At 40.9% G+C, this 27,133-nt stretch overlaps 1 protein-coding gene across 5 annotated transcripts in view; it reads left to right on the top strand.

Moving 5' to 3' along the window:
• The window catches only part of NOS1 (nitric oxide synthase 1), a 182,831-nt gene that overhangs the window by 110,436 nt on the left and 45,262 nt on the right, over positions 1–27,133 (top strand). For all 5 annotated transcript variants that reach the window (XM_089677183.1, XM_089677186.1, XM_089677170.1 and 2 more), the window contains exons 7-17: positions 1,241–1,332; positions 1,476–1,617; positions 7,577–7,716; positions 8,155–8,329; positions 12,651–12,752; positions 15,146–15,340; positions 16,191–16,276; positions 16,360–16,504; positions 19,417–19,521; positions 25,409–25,467; positions 26,245–26,364. In XM_089677183.1, coding sequence (XP_089533309.1) covers positions 1,241–1,332; positions 1,476–1,617; positions 7,577–7,716; positions 8,155–8,329; positions 12,651–12,752; positions 15,146–15,340; positions 16,191–16,276; positions 16,360–16,504; positions 19,417–19,521; positions 25,409–25,467; positions 26,245–26,364 — 1,361 coding nt within the window. The remainder of the gene's footprint in view (positions 1–1,240; positions 1,333–1,475; positions 1,618–7,576; positions 7,717–8,154; positions 8,330–12,650; positions 12,753–15,145; positions 15,341–16,190; positions 16,277–16,359; positions 16,505–19,416; positions 19,522–25,408; positions 25,468–26,244; positions 26,365–27,133) is intronic.

Genomic DNA, 27,133 nt, shown 5'->3' with positions numbered 1-27,133 from the left:
ACTGTTCCCTCCAGCCCGTGCCCCCTCCCCTGACTTCTCCATCAAGATCAAAAACACAACCATCAGTCCCTCCCCTCATGCCGGGGTACTAGGTGTAATCCTACACTCCCATCTGTCCTTTTAGCCCCAAATCCAATCGCTGTCCAAATCTTGTAGACTTCACCTCCACAACATTGCCTGTTCTTAACCTCTGAAACCACTAAGCAACTTATTCACTCCCTTGTTATATCTCGCCTTGACTATTGTAACTCATTGGCCTACCGTTATCGCAGGCTATCCCCTTTTCAGTCATGAATGCTGCTGCCAGACTCATCCACCTTACTAACCACTCCATATCTGCCATCCCTCTCTGCCAATCCATCCACTGGCTTCTCATTGCCCAATGGATAAAATTCAAAACATTAACCATAACATATAAAGCCATTTATAATGCTGCCCCAAATAACATCACCAATCTTGTCTCCAAATATCACTCAAACCATACTCTCCGCTCCTCGCACGACCTCCTGTTCTCTAGCTCCCTTGTCTCCTCCTCCCATAATCATCTTCAGGACTTCTCCAGAGCTTCCCCCATCCTATGGAACTCTCTACCCCAATTTATCAGAATATCACCTACTCTGCTCACTTTTAGGTGATCTCTGAAAACCTATCTCTTCAGGGAAGCTAATCCTGCCCTCAGCTAATAGTGAAATATTCTATTCCTCCTACTAGTCCATCCCCCACAGTTATTACCTTTAGTACCACTAGCCCCTCCCTCTTAGATTTTAAGCTCCAAGGAGCAGGGCCCTCGTGACTCTCTTGTATTGAACTGTATTGTTGCTGTATTGTCTCCCTATATAAATCCTGTATAATAATAATAATTGTTCCCCAGTGGTTGATGGGTACCTAAGCAGCAGTCTATTTACTACACTTACATCAGAGGAATAGCTTGAAATCCTTTCCTGCTATATGCAAAAGTAAAAAAAAACCCTTTGTATCGAGTTTAAGAAAGCAAAATTTTGAAGGAACGAAAACTATTGATGTACACCACATCAGAATTAACCACACTCTTATTATTTATAATTTTATTGACCTCTATACAGGATGATACAGAAGGGAATGCTCTACCTATTAAACATATCTATAGACATGAAACAAAGCAGATATCAGTATTGTTAGAAAGATCTGTCCTGAACTGGAGAGGATTGAAGCTGCATTAGAGGAACACACAGTAATTTTTTTTTTCTTGCATTATTCCCAGGTCTTTGATGCTCGAGACTGTACCACTGCCCATGGAATGTACAATTATATCTGCAACCACATCAAATATGCCACCAACAAAGGCAACCTCAGGCAAGAACATTCAGTATTCACAAATGATGACCAAACATTCCTATTTAATGTTAATCAAATATTTATGTAGCACAAATTTAAGACGCCATATGATACCCTGCATCATATTCCATAATGATAGCTTATACCTTGTCTTTTCACAGATCAGCAATCACTATCTTCCCTCAAAGGACTGATGGAAAACATGATTTCAGGGTCTGGAATGCTCAGCTCATCCGTTATGCAGGATACAAACAACCTGATGGCTCTGTGCTTGGTGACCCTGCTAATGTGGAACTAACTGAGGTAACCATATATTTATCATTGACTGTAAAGGATGCCATTGGAAATATGACATTCTCAATAGACCACTAAACAAGATTAATTTTCATCACTGGTGAATAGTTAATAATTTGTGGATATGACCAGATCTGAACTACATTCCATATGAATGCATTGTAGGAACACAACAGTTATTTTTAAGTGCACTGTTTCCTCTCATTAAAGTGGCTGTAAACCCTTACATATTCCCAGTGAAATGTTTGGCCTAGGGTGATACACAGAGAAGAAACAAATATTCCTACATAAGTTCCATTCAAAGTGAAGAATTTACATAGGATCTCTCAGCTCTAAAAAGCAGGGGGAGGGGAGCTGAAGTGACATCAGTGAGGAGAGCTCTGGGAGCTGATTGGAGGGAAGGCACACCTGCCCACACAACACACAAACAGGAACAGAGCTGAGGCTGTCAATCTGCTGGAGGTCCCTCCCCTGTTACCGTTTTCCTCTTGGTGTCAGGAAAACCTATTAGAAATTACTAATGCAAATAGCAGAGGAACGAAGCAGCAGACAGAAATTACACTTATTGCTCTGGACTGAGACAAGTACACACTATAGAGAGATATGCTTTATTCAGATATCATGTCTGAGGTTTATACCCACTTTAATGCTTAGTACCAATATTAGTGATATTGTACTGGGGGCTTCTCAGGTTTATGATAATATTATACCAATTATTCATCATAGACACAGGCAGTAAACTTGGTAACTGTTAGTGATCACTTGTAATATAGCAGAGAGCAATCGCATCACTTGACTAAAGCACATGATCCAGATGGCTTACACTAACATGTCCTCTGTGTCAAGTGTCTGTGTCAAGTGTCACTGGTGTGGTACCACTGGACTAGCACAAGGCCAATGTGGTGCCAATATTTAAAGAATCAAAGTCTTTACAAAGTAGCTACAGACCAGTTAGTTGAACTTCTATACTTGAGAGTTTATTAAAAGAACACATAGAAGACTTTTTGTAGAAAATAATATTTGAATCCCTCCCACTGAGCGTATGCATATATGAAGCCATACAAAAATGGGTCTTCTACCGTGGGGCCTTCTTCAGTGCACAACCAGCACAGAGGCCATGTTCTCAAGAGCTCTGGGTCTCCTACAAACAATTAGGAATTGGAAAGCCTGGTTCCTGATCACATGATTGCTATGATAGCCTCTGTTTGGTTATCGCAGTGATGAGTCACTACCATATTTTTTTTTCTCCTCTTCAATGGAAACAAGATAGGGTGTATCTTTTTTCTGATTACTAGAGGAGAAAAGTTTAAACAATAACAAGTGTGTGTACAAAATAGCAAATAAACATAAAATGGCTAGATCAATGTTTGACCTAGATCATTGATAGACTTAGGGTACAGTTAGGGTTAAAGGACATGGTCAGAGTCAAAGGTTGGGGTCAAAGGTCAGAATCAGTGCATTTTAGGTAGGATTAAAAAACACTTTTTTAGTTATAATGTCAGTGTAAGTGTGTTTTAAGTAGGATAAGGTAGGACAGAAAAAGCAAAATGTGAACTATTATTTCTTGACCCTACTATCTGTACAAACAACAAAAAACATACACATATGGGGTATCACTGTGATTTTGGATTGTTGTTTGGTGGTAGGCTATGGCAATGGCAGGAAATACACAGCTAAAGTTTTAACAATTACATTTTTTTTTTTACAATTGCTGCAAGTTTTCCATTGATAATAAAAAAACAAGAAATATCCATTACCATTTACCTCCAATTTCTAGCCCAATTTGTCCTGAAAAAAAGCAAGGTACAAGTTAACTGGATACACTAAGTAGCTGCAATTATTATTTTATTATTATTATTATTATTATACAGTATTTATATAGCGCTAAAGGGTATGCTCAGCGCTGTACAGTGGCAAGGGGGACAGAACATGAGACAAGACAGTAACAATACAATACACGAGGGGTTCGAGGGCCCTGCTCTTTCGAGCTTACAATCTAGGAGGGAGGGGAAGGTGGTACAGGAGGAGATGGCTGTGGGGGATGGAGTGGTGGGAGGAGTGGAGGAGGTTAGTTGTTAGGTGAGGTCGGGTGTTAGGCGAGGTTGGGGTAGGCTTCCCTGAAGAGGAGGGTTTTCAGGGTGCGCCTGAAGGTGAGGAGGGTAGGTGACAGTCTGTTGGATTGGGGTAGGGAGTTCCAGAGGATGGGGGAAGTCCTGGAGAAGTCCTTCAATCGGGCGTGGGAGGAGGAGACCAGGGAGCTAGAGAGTAGGAGGTCCTGTGAGGAGCGGAGAGCACGGGTAGGGTAGTATTTGGGTATCTGGTCAGTTATGTAGTTCGGGGCGGCATTGTGAATGGCTTTGTAGGTCAGAGTTAGCAGTTTGAATTTGATGCATTGGGCAATCGGGAGCCAATGAAGGGATTGGCAGAGGGAGGAGGCAGATGTGGAGTGGTTGGTGAGGTGGATGAGTCTAGCCGCTGAGTTTAGGATCGACTGGAGTGGGGATAGCGTTCATTTGGTATATGATATATACAGTTGTACTAACACATGTCAAGTTGCAAAACTGTGGTAAAGCTTTAAGATTTGTTTCACCCTCTGTTATGAAGTGGTTCAGAATGAGGCAACAAGGATTCATGAATGACCAAAATTATTAAAAAAAAAAAAGCAAGCAACAACTTAAATAAAGGAGTGACTGTGGATACAATATACTTGGATTTTGTAAACGCATTTGACCCAGTTCCACATGGTTAATGTGTAAAGTAAAGTCTACAGGCTTAGAAAATTCAGTTTGTAAAATGGATAGAAACTAGCTAAAAGATCGTATTCAGAGAATAGTGGTTAATGAATCATACTCAGAATGATCTAAGGTTATTAGTGGTTTACCCCAAGGTTCAGTGTTGGGACCATTACTTTTTAATCTATTTATAAATTATACAAAGTTTGGGATTAAAAGGACAATTTCTTAGTCCTCAAAGGACACCAAGCTATGCAGTATAATTACGTCCTTACAAAATGTAACTTACAAGTCAACTTCAATGCAGTATTTAATTGGGCAACTGTATGACAAATTAAGTTGATTGTTAATAAATGTAAAGTTATGCACTTGTGGAGCTAAAAACATGCATGTAGCATACATTCTAGGAGAACAACTGGGGGAATCAGTGGTGGAAAAGGATCTGGGTGTTCTGGTAGATCATAGGCCTGATAATAGCATGCGATGCCAAGCTGTGGTTTCTAAAGCAAGCAAAATACTTTCTTGTGTTAAAAGAGGTATAGACTCCAGAAAGAGAGGCATCATTTTTCCCCTGTGCAAATCATTAATGATGCCTCATCTGGAATATGCAATTCACTTTGGGACACCAGTTCATAAAAAGGGATCTGGAGAAAGTGCAAAGAAGGGCAATAAAACTGATAAGAGGCATGGGGGAGCTCAGCTATGAAAAAAGATTAGCAGAACTGAATTTATTCTCTGGGGAGATATGATCACCATGTATAAATACATAAGTACAGTAGGTGAACTATGGGTACAGGATTGTGTACATGGAGGTTTTTTATTTTTCATTTTTTTCTATTGTTTGAAAGTGATGAGCTTGTGTCTTTTTTTTAACCTGACTATGTAACTTTATATATGCAGAGTGGCTTGAATGTCATCTTAAAGACAACGAATCTGAGTTAGGGAGCAAAACTGAAAGTTATAGGGATAGTGTTAGGAAATTCTTGGCTAGTTTTTCTTGTTCTATGTTTGTTACAACAGCCCTTTGCACTGAAGAATTTTTAATTGAAAGTTTTCCTTGAAAAGTTACACTTTAGAAACAAGTACTATCTGTATTACATGCTATTTTCAAAACCTTTCACTCCAGTGTAAGCAGCCTGTTAACATCCACACATTTATTTGTCATTTTCTAGGGTTCATAACAGAAATCTTTCTCTGGTAACAGTACTTTTCAGTGTGTCGGTCAGACTCCCAATCTCCCACACATTGTCACCTAGTAGAAAAAATGTGTATGGATATAAAAAAAAGTGTCCTAGTTTACCATTGTTGACTGAAAATACAGAATGTGCTGGGTTTTTTTCTACCAAAGTAAAGTATTTTATTCCACATGCATTTAACTCTAGAAACACATGCTAAACCAATAGCTGAACACTATATTGACAATAATCCAAAACTGATGACCAGCAAAACTTAATACTAACCAGTTTACCTAAATTCATAACCATCAATTTCCTGACTACCCATCACATTTTAGAGGCCCACTGAGGACACCAACAGATGTTGACAGTCCACTAGGGACGCCTAAAGATATTGACGATCCACTAGGGACACCGACAGATGTTGATGGTCCACTAGGGAAACCAACAGATGTTGAAGGTCCAGTAGGGACACTGACAGATGTTGTTGTTGCCATGGGACACTATTGCAGATATTAGTGGGAAACTGATACACTGTGACAGTTGTTGATGGGACACTGGTACACTGTGACAGATGTTTTTGTGCAGCAGTACACTGTGACAGATGTTGATGGGACACTGGTACACTGATAGATGATTTTGTGCAGTGGTACACTTGACAGATGTTGATGGTCCATTAGGGACACCGACAGATGTTGATGTTGCAATGGAACGCTATTGCACATATTGATGTGCACTGGTACACTGTGACATATGTTTTTGTGCATTAGTACACGGTGACAGATGTTGATGGACACTGGTACACTGTGACATATGTTTTTGTGCATTGTTATACTGTGACAAATATTGATGGTTCACTGGGGACACTGACAGATGTTGATGGTCCGCTAGGGACAATGACAGATGTTGATGTTGCAATGGGACACTGATAGATGTTGATGTTGCAATGAGAAACTATTGCAGATGTTGAAGTGCAGTGGTACACTTCCACAGATGTTGATGGGGCAGTGGTACACTGCGAAAGATGTTTGTGCACTGGTACACTCTGACAGATGTTGATGTGCACTTGGACAAGGACAGTGTGATCTGTATGTGTAGCTGCACAGCAAAATCAGCACCTACACACAAATCACTGACAGGCTGCAGTGATGCCCCTCCTCACTGAGCTCTCACTGATCTCAGAGGGAGAGCCGATAGAGAGGCACGTCTTTCTGTTTACATGATGTGATGGCTCTGAATGGACACAACCATCACATGATTGGGAGCGCCAATCAGAGAGCCCATGCCCCAATCTGTGATGTGCTGTGTCCAAGTGACACAGCCATCACAGGATTGTGGCGTGCCGCGTGCAGCACCTAAAAATGCAGTGTGGTTCTGCCGTGATTGTGCAAAAAGTTTTGCTGCAACCATGGCAATACTTATTACCCAAAAGAAACTCCTGAACTTCTTTTGGGCAACACGCTTTGTGCAGTTTTCCACAATTGCAGTGCAATTTATCGTGTGACAATCGCAGCCGAACCACACCGCATTTTTAGGTGCCATTAAAATGAATGGAATCTGAACACACTGTTGTGCGATTTTTTATTTTAGCACAGCGTTTTGAAATCACAATTCAAAATACCATAGTGCGAATGGGGCCTTAATAGTGGATCAGCGCAAAGAAGTCTTAGCTAAGATTAGAAACAGAAAAATCCTACATGGTAGATGCAAATGACTAACAAATCACAACACATTTAAAAAAATAAGCAATTATATATTATACATTTTTAAGAAAAGAATTGTTGACATACAAATTAAATAAATAGAAAAAGTGGACCATTATTAACTTAATGCTAACCTTTTAACATTGTACTATTAAAACACAGTACATTAACACTACCACATGAATGTCAGTGATTTTATATTTTATGAAAACAAGTTGAAATCCCCCTGATCAATATTTGCTTTCAAGAAGATGGAGTGCTAATGTGAATAGACATAACAGACTTGCATGAAGTAAAAAAAAAATACTTTTTGCTTTGTCAATGATGAATTGTTCATTGTTTTTACATCCTTTAACAGATCTGTATTCAGCAAGGCTGGAAAGCTCCACGAGGCCGTTTTGATATCCTTCCTCTTGTACTTCAGGCAGATGGCAATGACCCTGAGCTTTTTGAGATCCCTCCAGAAATGATAATGGAAGCCCAGATACGGCACCCAAAGTATGATAGCTGACCTTGACTATAGACTCGCTTTGTGTCATTGGCATGGTGAACTCTTAGTGTGCTACATTTTATAGGTGTAAATCAACAATATATTTAGGAAATGTACATGTTAGTATTAACTAGAGGAATAGTAAAAGTGGCTTGGGGATCACTGAACCAAGTGCTGTTTATTTAAAGTATAGACAATTTACAATGTAAACACATATTATTTGTATATGTTATTTATATCTTTCATACTTGTTCGCTTTGTTAAAGTGTTTAGACTTTATATTCTTTTGGTGATTTAAAATATAATCAAGCTCATATCTTAACGTGTATGGAGTTAATTCTGTCAAGATGGGAGTAGATGTTGAAAAAAGGCAGAACATAAGTATTGGCTATAATGCTGACATTTGGGTTTGTGGTGTTCAACTGAAAAATAATTTATTCTTTCAGGTTTGAATGGTTTAAGGAATTGGACCTGAAATGGTATGGATTACCAGCTGTGTCCAGTTTACTGTTAGAGATCGGAGGATTGGAGTTCACTGCATGTCCTTTCAGTGGATGGTACATGGGCACTGAAATTGGAGTTCGAGATTACTGTGACAATTCCCGCTATAACATACTGGAGGTACTGTGGCCTGGTAAAGAGCTCCACCTTTTGGCAGCAATGAATAACTGATCATGCTTACTGAATATTTGTACATATCAAAGGGAAATATTAATCAACAGTTCTTGCACGATATTTCAGTAAAATTTATATTTTGATAGCCTCATGGGTAAAACGGTAGTTTCCGATGTTTGAAAATTTCACCTAAATTGAAGTGGTAAGGGGTCTTTTGTCCTCTTTCTAGATTAACATGAGCCCCCCTTTAAGTAGCGACATGTCACTAATAAGACAGTGAGCTGTCCTTCCATTACAGGCACCCCAGACACATTGGGGTTTCTTTACTAAAGCTGGTTCACTCAGAATGTCATGCACTTCTGCATAGAAACCAATCAGCATACAGGCTTAATTGAACAAGCTGAGGTTAGAAGCTGATTGGGTACTATGCACGGGTGTATGAAATTCTGAGTGAACCAGCTTTCGTAAATAAACCCCACTGTTTATTTACTGCTTATTGATTCCAATACATAGATCAGGTATGTCAGGGGTGTATTTACCACAAGGCAAACAAGGCACTTGCCTAGGGCGGCATTTTTCAGGGGGGCAGCACCTCCCCCAGAAGAAGGGATGAAAGAAGGGACACGCACGCCATGGGAACCAGGTGGGATCTGAGAGGGGCTGCAGGCTACTTGATGGTGTATGTAGAGCACGACTTACGTTCCCGGGGATGTCTGGAGCTGTGAAGACAAATTTCTTTCTATCACTTGGGGGGGGGGAGTTTAGTGGAAGGCTCTCCCAGGTGGGGGGCAGGGGTGTTGGTCAATGACAGGCTCTCTCCATGGCAGGGGGAAGGGGGGGTGTTGGTTTGTGTCCCTGGGGGCAGACAATTTTTGTGTTGCCTAGGGCAACACAAAACCTAAATACATCACTGAGGTATGTGCTATTGATTACATATAAGGGGCGATTTACTAAAACTAGTGAACACACAATTTGGTGTAGCTGTGCATAGTAACCAATCAGCTTCCAGGTTTTATTCAAAGCTTAACTTACCAAGCTGAAGTTAGAAGCTGATTGGTTACTATGCACAGTTGCACCAGATTCTGTGTACTCCAGTTTTCATAAATCTACCCCATAGCTGCTCCCGAGACTCACCTCATTATGCATGTTGCTTGTACGATTGTGTTATTATTATTATTATTATTATTATTATTATTATTATTGCATTTCATATACTGTGCAAATTTGTTTAGTTTTGCCCTCATGTGGTTATTTGTATGTCAGAAAATGCAGTCAGCATGATTTCTGAACAAGTGCTGAAATAGAAAATAAGTTATATTGTTTTATAATCATATTATTTTTAGTGTTAGGAGGCATAAACCTGCAATGAGAAGAGGCCACACATAATGATTTGAACAGTCTATACCAGGGGTGGGCAAACTTTTTGACTTGAGGGCCGCAATGGGTTCATATATTGGACCCGGGGGCCGGACCAAGAGTAGATGAATGATGTGTATGTGTCATCCATAGTAAGTATAGCAATATTCCCCCATAGTAAGCATAGTAATTAATCCCCCATATAGTAATTCATCCCCCATAGTAATTCATCCCCCATAGTAATTCATCCCCCATATAGTAATTCATCCCCCATATAGTAATTCATCCCCCATAGTAATTCATCCCCCATAGTAATTCATCCCCCATATAGTAATTCATCCCCCATAGTAATTCATCCCCCATATAGTAATTCATCCCCCATAGTAATTCATCCCCCATATAGTAATTCATCCCCCATAGTAATTCATCCCCCATATAGTAATTCATCCCCCATAGTAATTCATCCCCCATATAGTAATTCATCCCCCCTATAGTAATTCATCCCCCATATAGTAATTCATCCCCCATTTGGTAATTCATCCCCCCTATAGTAATTGATCCCCCCTATAGTAATTCATTCCCCATATTAAGTCCCCAAGTCCCCCTATAGTAATTCATTCCCCATATTAAGTCCCCAAGTCCCCCCTGTGTCAATTCACTTACCTTTGCTCCGCGCGTTCCTCTCGCCATGTTCCCGCGCCGTTCCGGTGTAGCATGAAAATCTGTCTCCTATGAGGATCTGTCCCCCTCGACGTATCTGCGCATGTGCCAGTTTCAGGCATTAGCAGCCGATCGGCGATCTCCGGCACATGCGCAGATACGTCGAGGGGGACAGATCCTCATAGGAGACAGATTTTCATGCTACACCGGTCTTCAGGGCGGACTGTGAGAGGAGCCTAGCGGGAGCCTAGCTCCGCGGGCCGGATTAAAAGGTCCGCCGGGCCGTATACGGCCCGCGGGCCGTAGTTTGCCCATTGCTGGTCTATACATTTAGCCAATGACTCACAAGCCATTTTTACTGTTGCCATTTAAAAAAAAGAAACCTGCCATATTATTAGAGACTGATGATTTACGAAGGCTATGAGAGAATGTTAACGGTACAGAAAGACTTATATAGACTGTCCATATTGCAAAGCAGTTGGCCATCCCAGAAAGCCTTAGGCTCCATGTACACTGCAGCTGATAAACTCACGTTTAGGAGCTTTTCTGCATTTTTTTCAGCAGCCCCTGAACTCTCCCTAATGTTTTCCTATGTGTCCATGTACACATAGTCATTTACAGTCGTTTACAGGCAGTTGAGTTTACAGTCGTTTTTTTGAACGCACCAAACTTGTGTTCAGGAGTAGATTTTATCAGCGGTTCAAACGGCAAACGCTTGTAAACGCGGCTAACCGCGTTTTTTAAGCGTCTGCTTTTATACTTTTTTTTAACTTTTTCATTTCTAGATGCTGTGCAGAGCCTTTTTTCATCATGAAAAATGCATGCAAAGCGTTTTCCAGGTACTCAAATGGACCTGGTACACCATACTTTGAGGTTTTGCATGAAAGAAAATATGTTAGACACTGCTGCAATAATTTCTGCACTGAAATGAGCTGGAACACATCCAAACACCACAAAGAAAAAAGACAGCTAATCTCAACACATACTGCTCTCTCTGCTTTTGCTCTCTCTATTTCTCTCAAAATGTCTCAAATAGTTAATTTTTTACTGTTTTTCATTGCATTCTGGTCATTTTGGAAGGTCTCCTGAGGTTATCTTTAAAAAACGCTTCTAAACACAAACGCTCATAAACATGCATAAACGCAGTATGCAAACGCGGCTAAACAGACTTTTTTTAACCTTCGTTTTCCAGCACTCAGTTTTCATCGTTCTGAAGTGTTTTCCAAATGTCCCGTGTACTTGGAGCCTGACAGAGAAAGCCAACATTAGACATAGTGGGGGAGATTTACTAAAGCTGGTTCACTTAGAATATGGTGCAGCTGTGTATGGTGGCCAATCAGCTTCTAACTTCAGCTTGTTCAATTAAGTTTTGGCAATAAAACCTGGAAGCTGATTGGTTTCTATGCAGACATGCACCTGATTTTGTACTCTCCAACTTTAGTAAATAAACCCCAGACTGTCCATACAACAGAGAAACCCACCTCACTGTAATGACCGCCAACTTTAGAACAACTACCAAAGACTGTTAATGTCAGACTGCCCATATCAGAGAAACTTCCTGAGACTGCTAATGTGTGTCATTGTTAGAAACCGTCAAATGACCTGCCACATAAGACTCATTTGGAAGACCATTATGCCCAGCACCAGCACTCTGCACATACCTACTCAGATCCATGACCATACACTATACAATGTGATTTACCAGTTATGCAGTGGAAGGTACTTCCACTGCATTGATACAAATAAGTACATTAGGCTGCCTGTCTTTCTCCCAAGGATCCAAACTGGAATACATCAACGCAGGGGCGTCCCTAGGGTTGGTGTCACCCGGTGCAGTAACACTTGGTGACACCCCCTTCGACGACCCCCGCAGAATGGATCAGGTTTGCAGATTGATCCATTATGCTCCCCAATCTGCAGATCCAATCCATCCTGCGGGGATCATCGGCTTGCTTTATAACTTACCTTTTCGTGGAGCGGGTCCGGTGTCACCCCATGCAACTGCATCAATGTAATAAAATAACAGGATCTACAGCTTGATCCTATAACATACAATCTGCATGAATTTGCCTCAATGTCATTTACTCCATGAGTAACTGATGGAACCAGACCTGGTGCCAGACTACAGTGGGGGCTTTTGAATGTATACGCTGCAATGTACAAAAACCTGTTTCTTTGTATACTGTTTATGAATGAATCATTTCAAATGCATCAAAATGCACTTAATATTAATGTTATATCTGTGCAAATATTTTACAATAATCCAGGGATGTTTTGTTGCATATGCTATAGTTTATCATGTTTCCTGCAGGAAGTCGCCAAAAAAATGAACTTGGATACAAGAAAAACATCTTCTTTATGGAAAGACCAAGCACTAGTGGAAATTAATATTGCAGTTCTGTACAGTTTTCAGGTAATTTTCTAAAGTGGTTACAAATAATAATATGTTATGTTGGGCAATGGGTATCACACTACCTAACAGTTTCAATAGTTAACATAATGTGCTGAGAGAAAAACTAAAATGGAAGGTCTGCATATATACAAATTAGATAATCTTGTTAGGCCGAAAAGGCCTTCCATGGGCATTTTCAGTTTTGATATAATTGGGTATCAGTCGATACCATGCCGTCTGTGCCTACTGCCAGCAGTGACAGCCATGCCTTGATGAGGAGGAGTGGCCACACAGAGATCCTAATTATTTCATTCTGCCCAATGCATTTGACTGTTGCAGAATGAATAACTGGTTAATCCAAGCATTTTAGTGGACCCTGCTCCCCTGCGCGGTGACTTTCTCGGCAAGTAGAATCCAAGGGGTAGTTGGTGAATCCGTCATTGGAGTTTTGCCTTAGCTGTTGGCTACCAAAGGATCCACAGGGATACCCACATGGGAGAATGGCCTTAGCTGATTGCTACCGATAGATCATTCAACAGGTACACATAATAGGTACAACAGATGCAGAAGAGAGTTGGTATGGGGTAACAAGGAACTGGTGCACGAGAGAGTCATAAGGCACTGGGCCGCTGGAGAATAGTGTGGGGCTGGAAGCTGCAAGTGCAGAGAGGAAGCTGCAGAGGCTCTGACCATGGAAGTAACTGGTGTGCAGTCAAGATGAAGTGGGGTCTGTGGATCTAACATAGCAGAGGTGCAGCAAAAGATGTGGATGCAGCAGAGGTGCAGTAAAGTTTGTGATTGTGGCTGTGTTGCAGCAGGGCTGCATGTGCAGTGAAAATTCAGCAGAGACTGTGGGTGCAGCAGAGGCTGTGATTCCAGCAGGGATACAACAGAGTCTGTGGGGATACCTGAGATGCAATGGGATTGAAGGTACAGCAAAGATGTAGCAGAGACAATGGGTGCTGCTGGGATGCAGCAAAAGCTGTGGGTTCAGCGGAGATACAACAGATGCTACTGAGGCGCAGTGGAGCAGCAGGTACAGCAGAGTTGCAGCAGAGTCTGTGGATGTCTCTGAGATGCTGCTGTAGTGTGGTTGAACTGCAGGTGCAGTGAAGATGGTGTAGCTGGGATACAGCAGAGCTGCTGCATAGTGGAGAGGCAGCAGAGACAGAAGAGGTAGCAGTAATACAGTGAAGGTGCAAGGAGGCTGTGGGTGCTTTGTAGCTTGGCTCTGGATACTGTAGGCACTGGATAGCTTTGGTGGCAATAGGACTAGGGCGTGTCACTATGGAGGCTCACGGATGCGAACACACGGGGAAGTGTGCACACAGTGCTCAAGTGGGGACTGCTCAAGCTAACATTTAGGATTCAGTGCACCACTGCATCACTCAATACATCACATGATGTGGATGCAATACTGTGTAAAACTCTGAAGAGAGGAAGCGCCAGTAGAGGATCATGGGAGATAACAAATGGTGACTAATAGGATGCAAATATTTTTGTTTTATTTTATTTTATTAGTTTGATGGGAATTCTGTATAAATTCTACAAATGGTTTTCTGCAGTGAACACAAAATCTGTCTAGTACAGATGTTGGGCACCAACCCCAAATACCTGTATTGTGTAGAGTACAGTAGAAGTAGTTGTATAGTTACATACTTGTACCTCATATGGTCATATGGCAGCACAGTAGCTAAATGGTTAGCACCGTCTGGCAGTACTAGAGTCCTTGGTTCAAATCCCAACCACGGCACCCCTGCCTGGAGTTTGCATGTTCTCCCTGTGCCTGTGTGGGTTTCCTCCAGGTATTCTGGTTTTCTCCCACACTCCAAAGACTGGAGTGTTAATTGTTTCTTGTGTAAATTGGCCCTAACATGAATGTGAGTTAGGGACCGTAGATTGTATGCTCCATGAGGGCTAGGAACTAATGTGAATGTACAATATATATATATACACATGTGAAGTGCTGCGTAAATTGATGGAGCTATATAAGTACCTGTAATAATAATATTAATATCTTCTTTTTAAGATAGTCTGATATCAGAGGAGGCTTCAAAAGTAGTGAACAATCCATACACAGGCCAAATACCAACAGTGGTACTCTTAAATGTACATTCAACCTTACTGTATAATTGGTCTATGTATGGGCATCTTTAAAGTAAAAGGTTATCATGTAATATGGCGGATTGACTCATTCTTCAAATATCTGTATATGCGGTTTGGACAGGGAAAGCGTAATCTCAGAACACCAGAAATAGTCTGAGAAGATGGATGTTAATGTTTGGTACACATTGTTCTCTATAGATAGGAGAGCTTTCACATGCATGTTTATAAGTGAATAAATATAAATGTCTTACCACAGTTCAATGTTTACATATAAGTTTAGATCATGATTTGCTTTATCCAATTTTCAGAGTGATAAAATAACGATTGTAGACCATCACTCAGCCACAGAATCATTTATTAAACACATGGAGAATGAATACCGATGTCGTGGTGGCTGTCCAGCTGATTGGGTTTGGATTGTACCTCCGATGTCTGGAAGTATCACCCCTGTATTTCACCAGGAAATGCTCAATTATCACCTCTCACCATCCTTTGAATATCAGGTAGTTCACTCTCTATGTACTAATAACAGAACCCTCTGAGTTCGAATATTGTATTTTGTATACTAAGATTTTTGAATATTTTGCTGTAGTTGTACAGCATTCATACTGCAGCATATTCTAAAAATTCCTCCCCCCAAGAAAACAAAGCAGTAGGGAAATTTTACATCTGTACTACGTGTAACAGTAATTAGAAGTCCACAAGAGTGGCTTAAAGGGGATAAACTGGAGCCTATAAAAAATTCAACCTCAGTGAGTGGACAGACTTCTTTTTCAGGAATTCAGATTTACCATTTGCAGTCTGAACCATATGCCTAAGGGTTGACTACCTAATTTATGCTTTAGAGGTTTAGATGGCTCATGCTTATTCAGAGCTGCACAGTCAGCCATTCTGCCTGTATTCTCATCATTCCTTCCCAAAGAGATTACCTAATCAGCACCTAGGCTATAGGACTGCCTTATCTCTTCCTTCCCCCAGAAGTGTGAAGAGGTGACCAAATAAGAAAAAAAAAGAAAAAGAAGTTTACATTTTAAATGTTGTGCCTTGAGGTTAACATTTGTGGGAAGACCAAGGGGTCAATATAGAATTGAAGGAACCAATTAATTTTCTTATCTATTTTATTTGTAGTTACTATTTCCTCACTAAATGTGGTACAATACACCGTGTTAATCTTTGCTAGATACATGGAATAGTACGATCAAAAAGACAATGGGTTGTGAGAAGGAAAAACTGAAATCAAGGCCTGTTGGTGAAGCTAAAAGTGTTTCATACAGCCCTATTTTGCTATGTAGTATATGTTGATGTTAACCAATAACTGTGAAAACTACTGTCATATGTATCTCTTATGTATAGCCTGATCCCTGGAACACTCACATATGGAAAGGAGTAAATGGGACTCCAACCAAGAAAAGAGCCATTGGATTTAAGAAGCTGGCCAAGTGAGTACTGAATCAGCAGCTGCATAATGCAAATATTATTACAGCTTTTTATTATTAATAACTCTGATGTACTTTATCTATAGGGCAGTTAAATTCTCAGCAAAATTAATGGGACAAGCAATGGCTAAAAGAGTAAAAGCTACAATCCTCTTTGCGACAGAGACAGGAAAGTCTGAAGTCTATGCAAAAACATTATGTGAAATCTTCAAGCATGCCTTTGATGCGAAGGTAAGACATTGTTTTAAAGCTTCAGTCTCTAGGGATGTTATAAACATCTGTGAAAAAATCCAAACACCGTGGAAGAAGATTAAAGATGTACAGCATTATGCTAAAACACATTTATACATACAGAAATAATCCTGCATATAGAGTATGTGAAATAAGAACGTCTTTGGATTACAGCTGTTCTGAGTTTTATTTATCCTCTTGTATAGAAAATTGCTCTATAGAAACATATTTGACATTGTATTCTGTGTTTTCAATAGCAATCACAAATAATTGCTTTTAGGTCCAGGTCCATGGATCAAAACAATTAATAAATATAACCAGTACAGGTTCGTTATTCTTTTTTTATAGGATTCACTAGTGATCACTTGTGAATCACTAGCATTGGCGTGGGTCACTGGCTTTTTGCTCTTTCATGGTCCTCTGAAACAATTATGCTCACCGTTGTTTTTTAAGACCTTTGGGTTCACTCATTCCGATTCCTATAGGTTTCTTTCTTTGTGAATATATTTACATTCTGCCCAAAAATAAATAAATAAATAAAAGCTGCTTTTGATGCTGTTAAGAGAGTATTTCCCATGAGGCTGTTAGCATTCAGCTCTGATATTATCAATCCAGATAAGTCCAGGAGTTTAGGGATAAGGTCACTGTATGGCACAGAGGAAGACATATGATACACTGGCACCTGTCACTCGCCTTTTACTGACAAAGCCATATGATCATCATGTCATAGCTGACATTGTGATATTATGATCAGTAACTTCACTGATTGGTTCCCAATCTGCAACTAAAAGCTTTCAGTGATAGTATGGTCTCAAGGCTAAAAGTATTCAGTGCTGCACACTCCTATCCAGGGGCGGACTGACAACTCATGGGGCCCCCGGGCAATAGGGGATCCTGGGTCCCCTGTGTCCTAGCCCACACTCAAACCACACCCAAAAAAGCCTATGAAAGGTACCAAGGGCATCTCATGGGGCCCCCTACAGACCCCGAGCTCTCAGGCAGTGCCCAAGTGCCCAAATGGTCAGTCCGCCCTTGCACCTACATGTCACTGCAGTATGTAAAGTAATGTTCCCTCTGTACAGGACATTGTGCAAGGGAACGATACAGATTGCACTCCTAGTCCTAAAAGCTAGGATTAGGAATTCAGTTTTTAGGTGTAATGCTCATCTTAAGGTTAGGTAATAGTAAATGAGTTAAATGCATGAGGCTAATAGCTAAGCCATTATTTTAGATTTTAGGTTATAGTGAAGTGGGCTAGGCGCAAAGAGGCTAGGAGGAGACAGGCCTGTAAGAGAGAGATAATTTTCTACTATTTTAGTGTTGGAAACATTACCAAGAAGATCTTGTTGAGATGATGATGATGATGATAATAATTATGATAAAGGCTGTTTGATCTATGAGACAGGTTGTAGGTACTGCAGAATACAAAAAATATAAACAGAAATGTGCCATAGTAAAGATAATGAATGAGAATATGTAAAATCCTGTCTTGCAAGTCTACCCCTCCCAGTACCTTGTGCACTGTTGAATACAATAACACATGACTGGCACACATTATCCCCCCTCCACTCAGTTTGATGTCTGGTGGGCAGGGGATTACAGATGTTCATATAAAGATTTTAGACAATTATGCTAGCAGTAGTACCATGTAACTGTGTTAAAAAAAATATCCTGCTCTCTTTGTATTTCTTACTTTGTGTAAAATACCTGGTGATCCTGCCATGCCCCCTACTTTCTTATTTCACACTGACCACACTAGGCATAGAAGCACATCCTTCCCAGCATGGTCATCTTTCTGACTGTGTTTGGAGAACAGCCTGTCTGTCCTCCAGTGGTCAGACTTGTGCTGACATGCCCCCCTGCACAGACATTCACTTGGAAGATCAGTGTACTGCTGTTTTAACACCCCCACCTCTTCAAGCCCCTTATGCATCTGAGAACAGAGATTATGTGATTACTTATGAAAAAAGAAAAAAAAAGATATATATATATATATATACACACTATATTGCCAAAAGTATTGAGATGCCTGCCTTTACGCGCACATGAACTTTAATGGTCCACCCTTTGCAGCTATAACAGCTTCAACTCTTTTGGGAAGGCTGTCCACAAGGTTTAGGAGTGTGAAGTACGGCACTGTCGGACGAGAAGGCCTGGCTTGCAGTCTCCACTCTAATTCATCCCAAATATGTTCTGTTGGGTGAGGTCAGGACTCTGTGCAGGCCAGTCAAGTTCCTCCACCCCAAACTTGCTCATCCATGTCTTTATGGACCTTGCTTTGTGCACTGGTGCGCAGTCATGTTGGAACAGGAAGGGGCCATCCCAAACTGTTCCCACAAAGTTGGGAGCATGAAATTGTCCAAAATGTCTTGGTATGCTAACACCTTAAGAATTCCCTTCACTGGAGTTAGCCTAACCCCTGAAAAACAACCCCGCACCATAATCCCCCCTCCACCAAACTTTACTCTTGTTACAAAACAGTCAGATAAGTACCGTTCTCCCGGCAAGCGCCAAACTCAGACATGTCCATCGGATTGCTAGACAGACAGACAAGCGTGATTGGTCACTCCAGAAAACACGTCTCCACTGCTCTAGAGTCCAGTGACGGCGTTCTTTATACCACTGTATCCAACCCTTTGCATTGCACTTGGTGATGTAAGGCTTGGATGCAGCTCCTCAGCCATGGAAACCCATCCCATGAAGCTCTCTATGCACTGTTGTTATGCTAATCTGAAGGCCACACAATGTTTGGAGGTCTTTAGCTATTGACTCTGCGGACAGTTGGTGAAGAAAGTAAGTTACCTTAATAATTATACAACATGCCTATAGTGATAATATTTCAATTATTAGATTATAAAGATCCACATAGCCTTCAAAGTTTGTTTCTTAAAAAAAAAAACTTTTCACCACAGGTGATGTCAATGGATGAATATGATATTGTACATCTAGAGCATGAAACCCTGGTTTTAGTCATTACCAGCACATTTGGAAATGGGGACCCACCAGAAAATGGAGAGGTAAGAATCATGTATATGATGGGATGTTATATGAGGTGATACTTGAATAATGTGATTTACTTTTGAGATAAATGAAAGGTTGGCAGGATTCAGGTTGTCAAATATACAAATATATTTATAGTTTAAATCAGAATCAACTAAGTTTTAAGATATAATTAGCTGGCCTTGCAGATAACACTGAAACTGTACAGACTGACAGTGAGTTCTGAAGTTATATCAGAAGTGTGTAAGAATGCACACAGTAAATGTTTAATCACTCTGCATTGTACATTGCATATTCCTCACCATTTCATGGTCTGCACTGTGCTTTACATTATATTCTGCACAACACTGTACAGTATATACACTGTGCTATATACTGCACTCCACAATAAGCTTCAATATGTTCTATTCTGTACACTGTACACTGCTGTTCAATATGTATTTCATCTCACTCCACTCATGCACTGTGCTATACATCATATATTCCACACTGCTCCACTTTGCACACTATGCTGCAATGTACAGTTGCAAGAAAAAGTATATGAACCCCTTGGGATTACGTGGAGGTTTGCATGAATTGGGCATAAAATGTGCTCTGAAAGTCATCTAAGTGACAACAATAGAACACAGTCTGTTGAACATAATACTACACAAACATTAGATGTTGCCATGGTTTAATTGCACATAACATGTAAACATTCACAGTGGAGGGAGGAAAAAGTATGTGAGGCCCTAGCTTAATGACTTCTCCCAGAGCTAATTGGAGACAGGAGTGAGCCAACCTTGACTCCAATCAGTGTGATGATATTGGATGTGTTGCTGACAGCTGTCCTGCCCTTAAAAAACACACACCTGTTTTGGGTTTACTGGTTTCAAAAAGCACTGTCTGATGTGAACCATGCCTCGCAGAAAAGAGCTCTCAGAAGACCTACGATCAAGAATTGTTGACTTGCATGAAGCTGGAAAGGGTTACAAAAGTATCTCCAAAAGCCTGGATGTTCATGTGTCCACGGTAAGACAGACTGTCTACAAATGGAGAAAGTTTAGCACTGTTGCTACTCTCCCTAGGCGTGGTCGTCCTGTAAAAATGACTGCAAGAGCACAGCGCAGAATGCTGCATGAGGTAAAGAAGAATCCCAGGGTGTCAGCTAAAGACCTACAGAAATCCCTGGCACATGCTAACATTTTTGTTGACACATCTACAATAAGGAAAACATTAAACAAGAATGGAGTACATGGGAGGACACCACGGAGGAAGCCATTGCTATCCAAAAAGAATATTGCAGCACGTTTGAAGTTTGCAAAAGAGCACCTGGATGTACCACAGCACTACTGGCAAAATATACTGTGGACAGATGAAACCAAGATTGAGTTGTTTGGGAAGAACACACAACACTATGTGTGGAGAAAAAAAGGCACAGCCAACAACATTAAAACCTCATCCCCACTGTAAAACATGGCGGAGGGAGCATCATGGTTTGGGGCTGCTTTGCTGCCTCAGGGCCTGGACGGATTGTTGTCATTGATGGGAAAATGAATTCCAGAGTTTATCAAGACATTTTGCAGGAAAACGTACGACCATCTGTCCACCATCTGAAGCTCCGCAGAGGATGGGTGATGCAACAGGACAATGACCCAAAGCATACAAGTAATTCAACAAAACAATGGCTGCAACAGCACAGAATACGCCTTCTGGAGTGGCCCAGTCCTGACTTCAACCCGATTGAAATGCTGTGGCATGACCTTAAGAGAGCGATTCACACCAGACATCCCAAGAATATTGCTACACTGAAACAGTTTTGTGAAGAGGAGTGGTCCAAAATTACTCCAGATCATTGTGCAGGTCTGATCTGCAACTACAGGAAACGTTTGGTTGAGGTTATTGCTGCCAAAGGAGGGTCAACCAGTTATTAAGTCCAAAGGTTCACATACTTTTTCCTGCCTGCACTGTGAATGTTTACATGTTATGTGCAATTAAACCATGGCAACATCTAATGTTTGTGTAGTATTATGTTCAGCAGACTGTGTTCTTCTATTGTTGTGACTTAGATGACGTTCAGAGCACATTTTATGCCCAATTCATGCAAAACTCCACGTAATCCCAAGGGGTTTACATACTTTTTCTTGCAACTGTATACTGCACACTGCTCCACAATAAATGTATCAAGCCTCTCAGATGTGCAAACTATGCTGTACACTATACCACTCACTACCCTCCTACATACTGCAGTGTACATTTCTTACACATTTCTCCATGCTGTATATAGTTAGCCCGCCTGAAAATAAGACAAGTCTAACATCCATCTATTTCAATCATTAAAGGAAAGAAAAAATTTGATCCAGAGGAAGGCAAAAAAAAAACACAGTAAAGCATGTCACAATTTGCTCCTGCAGGGGAAAAAACTTATTTCCTGTTCCCCCTAGAGGCAATTGGATCAACTTTACCTATAAATGTTAGTACCCAGTTATATTCTGTGTATCTAGAAAATAATCCAGGCCTTTTTCTAAAGCAATCTACTGAGCTGGCAAGAACCAACTCTTGAGGATGTCTGTTCGACATTTTCACAGCTCTCACTGTGAAGAAACCTTTCCATATTTGGGCGTTAAATCTTTTTTCCTCCAGATGTAAAAAGTGCCTCCTTGTCCTCTGTGATGACCTTAAGGTATACAATGTATACAATACATACAACATACTCATGCACTCTGTACAATATACTGAACATTATATATTTCACAGTGATGCACTCTGCACACTATACTGTACAGTCTACTGCTACAAATTATATACTCTGCACAGCCCTACATTGGATACTGTAGCACTCCTAAATAAGCCAGGTCTCCCTTACCTGTTCAGAGGTTGCCGGCCTCTGATACCAGTTTCAGAGCACACAAAAAACACAGTACTTCATCTGTAGTAGTCTGTATCGGGGACCTGGATCATATTCCCATCAGGTTCCCAAACTTTGGTGGCCCTGGATCAGTATCCTTATAACTACCATCCACAGGGGTTCACCTCCCTATTTATTCTCCAGGGCACAGGCAAAAGCTGCAGCAGACACAACCTCCATTGTACAGGGAGATGCAGACAGGCACAGTTTTCCAGTGGTAGTCCTTCTTCTTCTGCCGTGAACATAACCAATAGTCTTCAGTCCCAGACCAGAAGACTCTGGGTCTGTCAAGTGTAGCGGGGTGATGGAGGCCTATAAAGCCTCATGTCTGTCTGCCATAGGTTGCATAAATTCTTGTGCCTCATAGTAGAAGCCTGTACTACAATCTACTCAGAAGACATTGGGCAGCAGGTTACTGGGTAGCAGATCCAGCAGCATCTGACTGATGCCCACATCAATTTCCTGATGCCATTACCGTATAACTAAAGCGGTAGTGGGCCATATTTTGCAAAGACTCCTCATATGCAGTCTTTTGGCAAAGCTACTCCCACCCGTACTGTGGCTGGTAGCTCCGCATTTCTTCTCAACAGTCTCTGGGACCAAACTTCTCAGACAAGACAGGAATCCTCCTGCTGTGCTGATTAACCCCTCATGCACCAGCAGAAAATGCATGTGCACTGGCAACCATATTCCTTACAGACACAGTCTCTCTCCACAGAAAGGAAATAACCTGCACACCATAGCAACTCTTTCCTGTGCTCTCTACTAGACAGTCCATAATAGTACATGCAAAATTCACAATCTGTAAGTTGCTAAGGGCAATGGCAACATGAATTAACTAGGATATCCTGCATGAGCACTTACATGTAGCACTCACCCCTAGAGGAGCCTTTTGGAAATAACCCAGGTCTCCCTTACCTGTTCAAAAGCTTCCAAGGTACCTGTTCCAGAGCACACCAACAAAATGCAGGTTCAGTCTAGGGGTGTCTTTTTGAAGATTTATTACAGTACTTGACGCAGGTGGGTTGCGGGATGAAGTCACATGGTCTTTCAAAACACACAAAGGTATTAGGAGGACAGATGCTCAAGCAAAGTCCTTAAGTAATACAGGAGGTAGAGGGTACAACCAGTTAGTCTGAGAGTCTGTAAATGCAGTCACAGTCCTTGTAGCAACCTCTGGCATCTAATCCTCAAAGAACAAGCACACCTGGAGCTCTAGGCAAAAGGTGCTACACACCAGAGATAGCTCCCCAACCAGCATCCCTGTGTCATTCTTCAGTGAAAGGGGTCCTTTTCAAGCCCAGCTTCCTAAGGCTGAGGCCCAACAACAACAACAACTCTTCAGTAACAGAGGCAGAGGCTCCTGAACAGACGCTCCCAAACATTTATCTTCTCCCCAGCCAACACTTTCTGGGTGCCTCCTTCCAGAAATTGGTCGAGGTCAAATAAATATTCAAAGCCCAAAGATTGATCCTCCTATTCTATTTCTAGAAGCTTCTTCCAGAGGCGAGCAGAAGTAATAAATCCCAGGTTTAGGGATAGATCTAACTAGATCTACAAAATAAATGGCTGCTCAGCTAAGTACAGCAAAGCCAATAATAAGTTTATCTAGTCTAGTGCAGGGCACTACAATACTCTACACAACAGTATTGTGTATATGCTGTAAGTGTTACTACAAACCACTTTATACACTGTGGTGCACTTTCCTTTTTGCACATCACTGAACTCTGGGTTGTAGTACTCCATACAGCTCCACATTATGCTCTCTACAGTACATTATAAAGTCTACACACACCAAACAGCAGACTTTATTCATTGTCATAGCCCAACAACACAGCTTTGCTAGCTTATAGACAAAATTTCTCAACAAAAATATGGGATTTTAAGGTGCACCAATAATTTCAGGAATGGACAATGCAAAAAAAAAGTATTATCACCACATTTTATTTTACACAAATATTAAAAGTACTAAAAGAAAGGCATAGCTGTGTCATAAAACACATATATAATATATACTGTATAAAATATGAGGCACCATTACACATCCAGAAATTTTCATGAGTATGTAACATATTACAGCCTTCCCAAATTGGAGAAATAGAGATAAATCTTTCAAAAATTCAGTCACGATGGGAATTCTCAATGCGTTTGGAAAATAATGCTTCATCAGGAGATATTTTGGTGATATAAATGCTGGAGAGGCCAACATGCCAATAAAGGAGAAAACCTCAGTGGAGGACTTACATCTAGGGACCTGCATACCATTCCTGCACCCATCTAGAGGGGTAATATATTGAGGAGTGAAGCCCAAGCTAAACTCCACCAAACTATGTATCCCAGGGTAGGAGTCACAGGAATCAGAGGCACAACTAGTCAAAAAAAGGTCAGCCAGGAAGAGTCAGAGCTTTCTTAGTAAAGTAAGGGGCTTTTCCCATGCACATGACATGGCAATACCATTCATGTAAAAAATGGCTCCCAATTGCAGGAGTGGTGTGAGGGCCCCTATGTGTTCGTCCTCCACTGAGGTTTTCTCCCTTACTAGCATGTTGACGTCCCCCACATTTGTATCGACTCACTAAAATTTCTCCTGATGAAGCATTATTGAGAAATGTGTTCAGAATTCACATCCTGATGGAATTATTGAAAGATTTATCTCTATTTCTCCAATTTGGGAAGGCTATGTTATGTTACATACTCATGAAAGATTTCTTGATGTGTAATAGTGCCTGTTATTTGATGCATGCTATATATGCGTGTTATGATGCAGCTATTCCTTTCTTTTAATACTTTAAATATTTGTATAAGATAAAATGTGGTGATTTTACATTTTTGTGTGTTGGCCATTCCTGAAATTATTGGTGCGCCTTAAAAGTCCCATATTTTGGACATGGTACAGCCCTTGAGAATTATCTAAGATATTTTGCAGTATACATGATAATATTGTCTTCTATTACTTTGGTATGAATGTGTATTAATGCTAGTACATGGTTTTTGTTCTTTATTTATGTTTCTTGCAGAAATTCGGCTGTGCTCTCATGGAGATGAGGCATCCTAATTCTAATTTAGAGGAGAGAACGTGAGTTTACCTTTAAAGATGAATTTTCATTGCTAGAGACAGTATCCTGAGGCTTAGTATTTATATGAGCGTTGATCTTCTGTCTCCACAAACTCCACTGCCTGGAATCACCCTGTGGCTGGAAAGGAAAAATATTCAAAGGCAGGACAAGAAGCCCAACCAAGCTGGCTGTGAGAGATGGGGCAGTAGATTGGAATAGGCGTGTCAAACAACACTGTTCCAAAATGTCACAAACATATAATGAAGGTTTTGGAATGTTAGAATTCTGTGTTAAAATAGTAAAATGTCTGTGTGTAAGGAAAGACATCCTGTGACTGGGAAGGCAAAATTCAATACAGGGATTAGTCGAACATTTATAATTTTTAGCATTTTGTAGTAGCATACTTGTTAGATTGATTACATTTGTGTGCTTCCATAAAATGATGCATCCACATAAGATCTAGTTTTTTCCCTCTGTAATTATTTATATGAAGTATGCATAATTTAATCTGTACTGACGCTCAGAATAGTCACCCTTTGGCTGCCATAGCATAACTTGTCAAAGCTTGATGGTACTTTAATATGACAGTTTCCTGATGTATGTCTGAAAATCACAGTAATTATATTTCATAAATACTTACAGTTAATTAATCAAGATATGACTAGGCAGGATGCAAGATAAATAATGTTTCTAATTGGGAAAGCAAATATTTATTAAAGCTGAATGACTCCAAAAATTAGACATATTCAATACTAAAACATACTGTATATATATAGATATATTTTGTTCATTTTTAGGAGCTATAAGGTTCGGTTTAATAGTGTTTCTTCTGCTGCTGATGCCCGGAAGTCATCAGGTGATGAAACTGGACCTACTGGTGACAATTTTGGAAGTGCAGGTCCCTTAGCTAATGTAAGGTAAGGTTTTGGAATACTACCAAAGAATACAGGAAGACCTTACTTAACAAATGTTGCTAAGCTTAATATTGTCATTTACAGGTGAAGTGCAGTCATTCCCTAAATACACAATTTAAGTGCATATATGGCTCTTTTACCTGCAATAAGATTTATATTCTTTTTCTTCCAGTTCACAGATATACACAGCCCTGTCAGACAGAATGGTCAACTGACTTTTCTATATCCAAGTTATCAGGGTAATAGATATTTTTCCTGAAGGGTTACAGCCCTGGGCAGCCAGAGGAAAATAGGAAAAACAGAGAGTAGTGATCAGGGGTGCATAATGCACAGAGCACAGGGATCTGGACTTCATAAAGTGCAGGAGTCAGAGATCTGTAACACATGGTTGGGGTTTGTGCTGGTAGTGCAGAATGCACAGAGTACCAGGGTCAGGACTGCATAACACATGGAACATCTTGCCCACAACACAGCCCCCCCCAAATACAGCTCCCTTTCGAACAGCTCCCCTCAGTACAACCCTACACCCCTTAGTGCAACATTCCCCTCCAGGACAGATTTCCTCTCCAGTACAGCCCCCTCCCCCCAGTACAGATCTCCCCTCCCCCCAGCACAGCTTCTCCAGTACAGATTTCCCCCCATTACAGGTCCCCCTCCAGTACACTTTTCAGAACAGCGCCCCCCCATGCCAGATCTCCCTCTTTCCCTTGGTACAGATCCCCCAGTACAGAATCCCCCACCACCACCACCTTTCTAAGCACAGCTTCCTCCA

The sequence above is a fragment of the Staurois parvus genome, unplaced genomic scaffold (genome assembly GCF_062004578.1).
Source record: "Staurois parvus isolate SC_StPar_1 unplaced genomic scaffold, SC_StPar_1.0 ptg000014l, whole genome shotgun sequence".
In the NCBI taxonomy this organism is placed as follows: domain Eukaryota; kingdom Metazoa; phylum Chordata; class Amphibia; order Anura; family Ranidae; genus Staurois; species Staurois parvus.
Note: the sequence above shows the minus strand (reverse complement) of the source record. Positions and strands in the feature narration are given on the sequence as shown.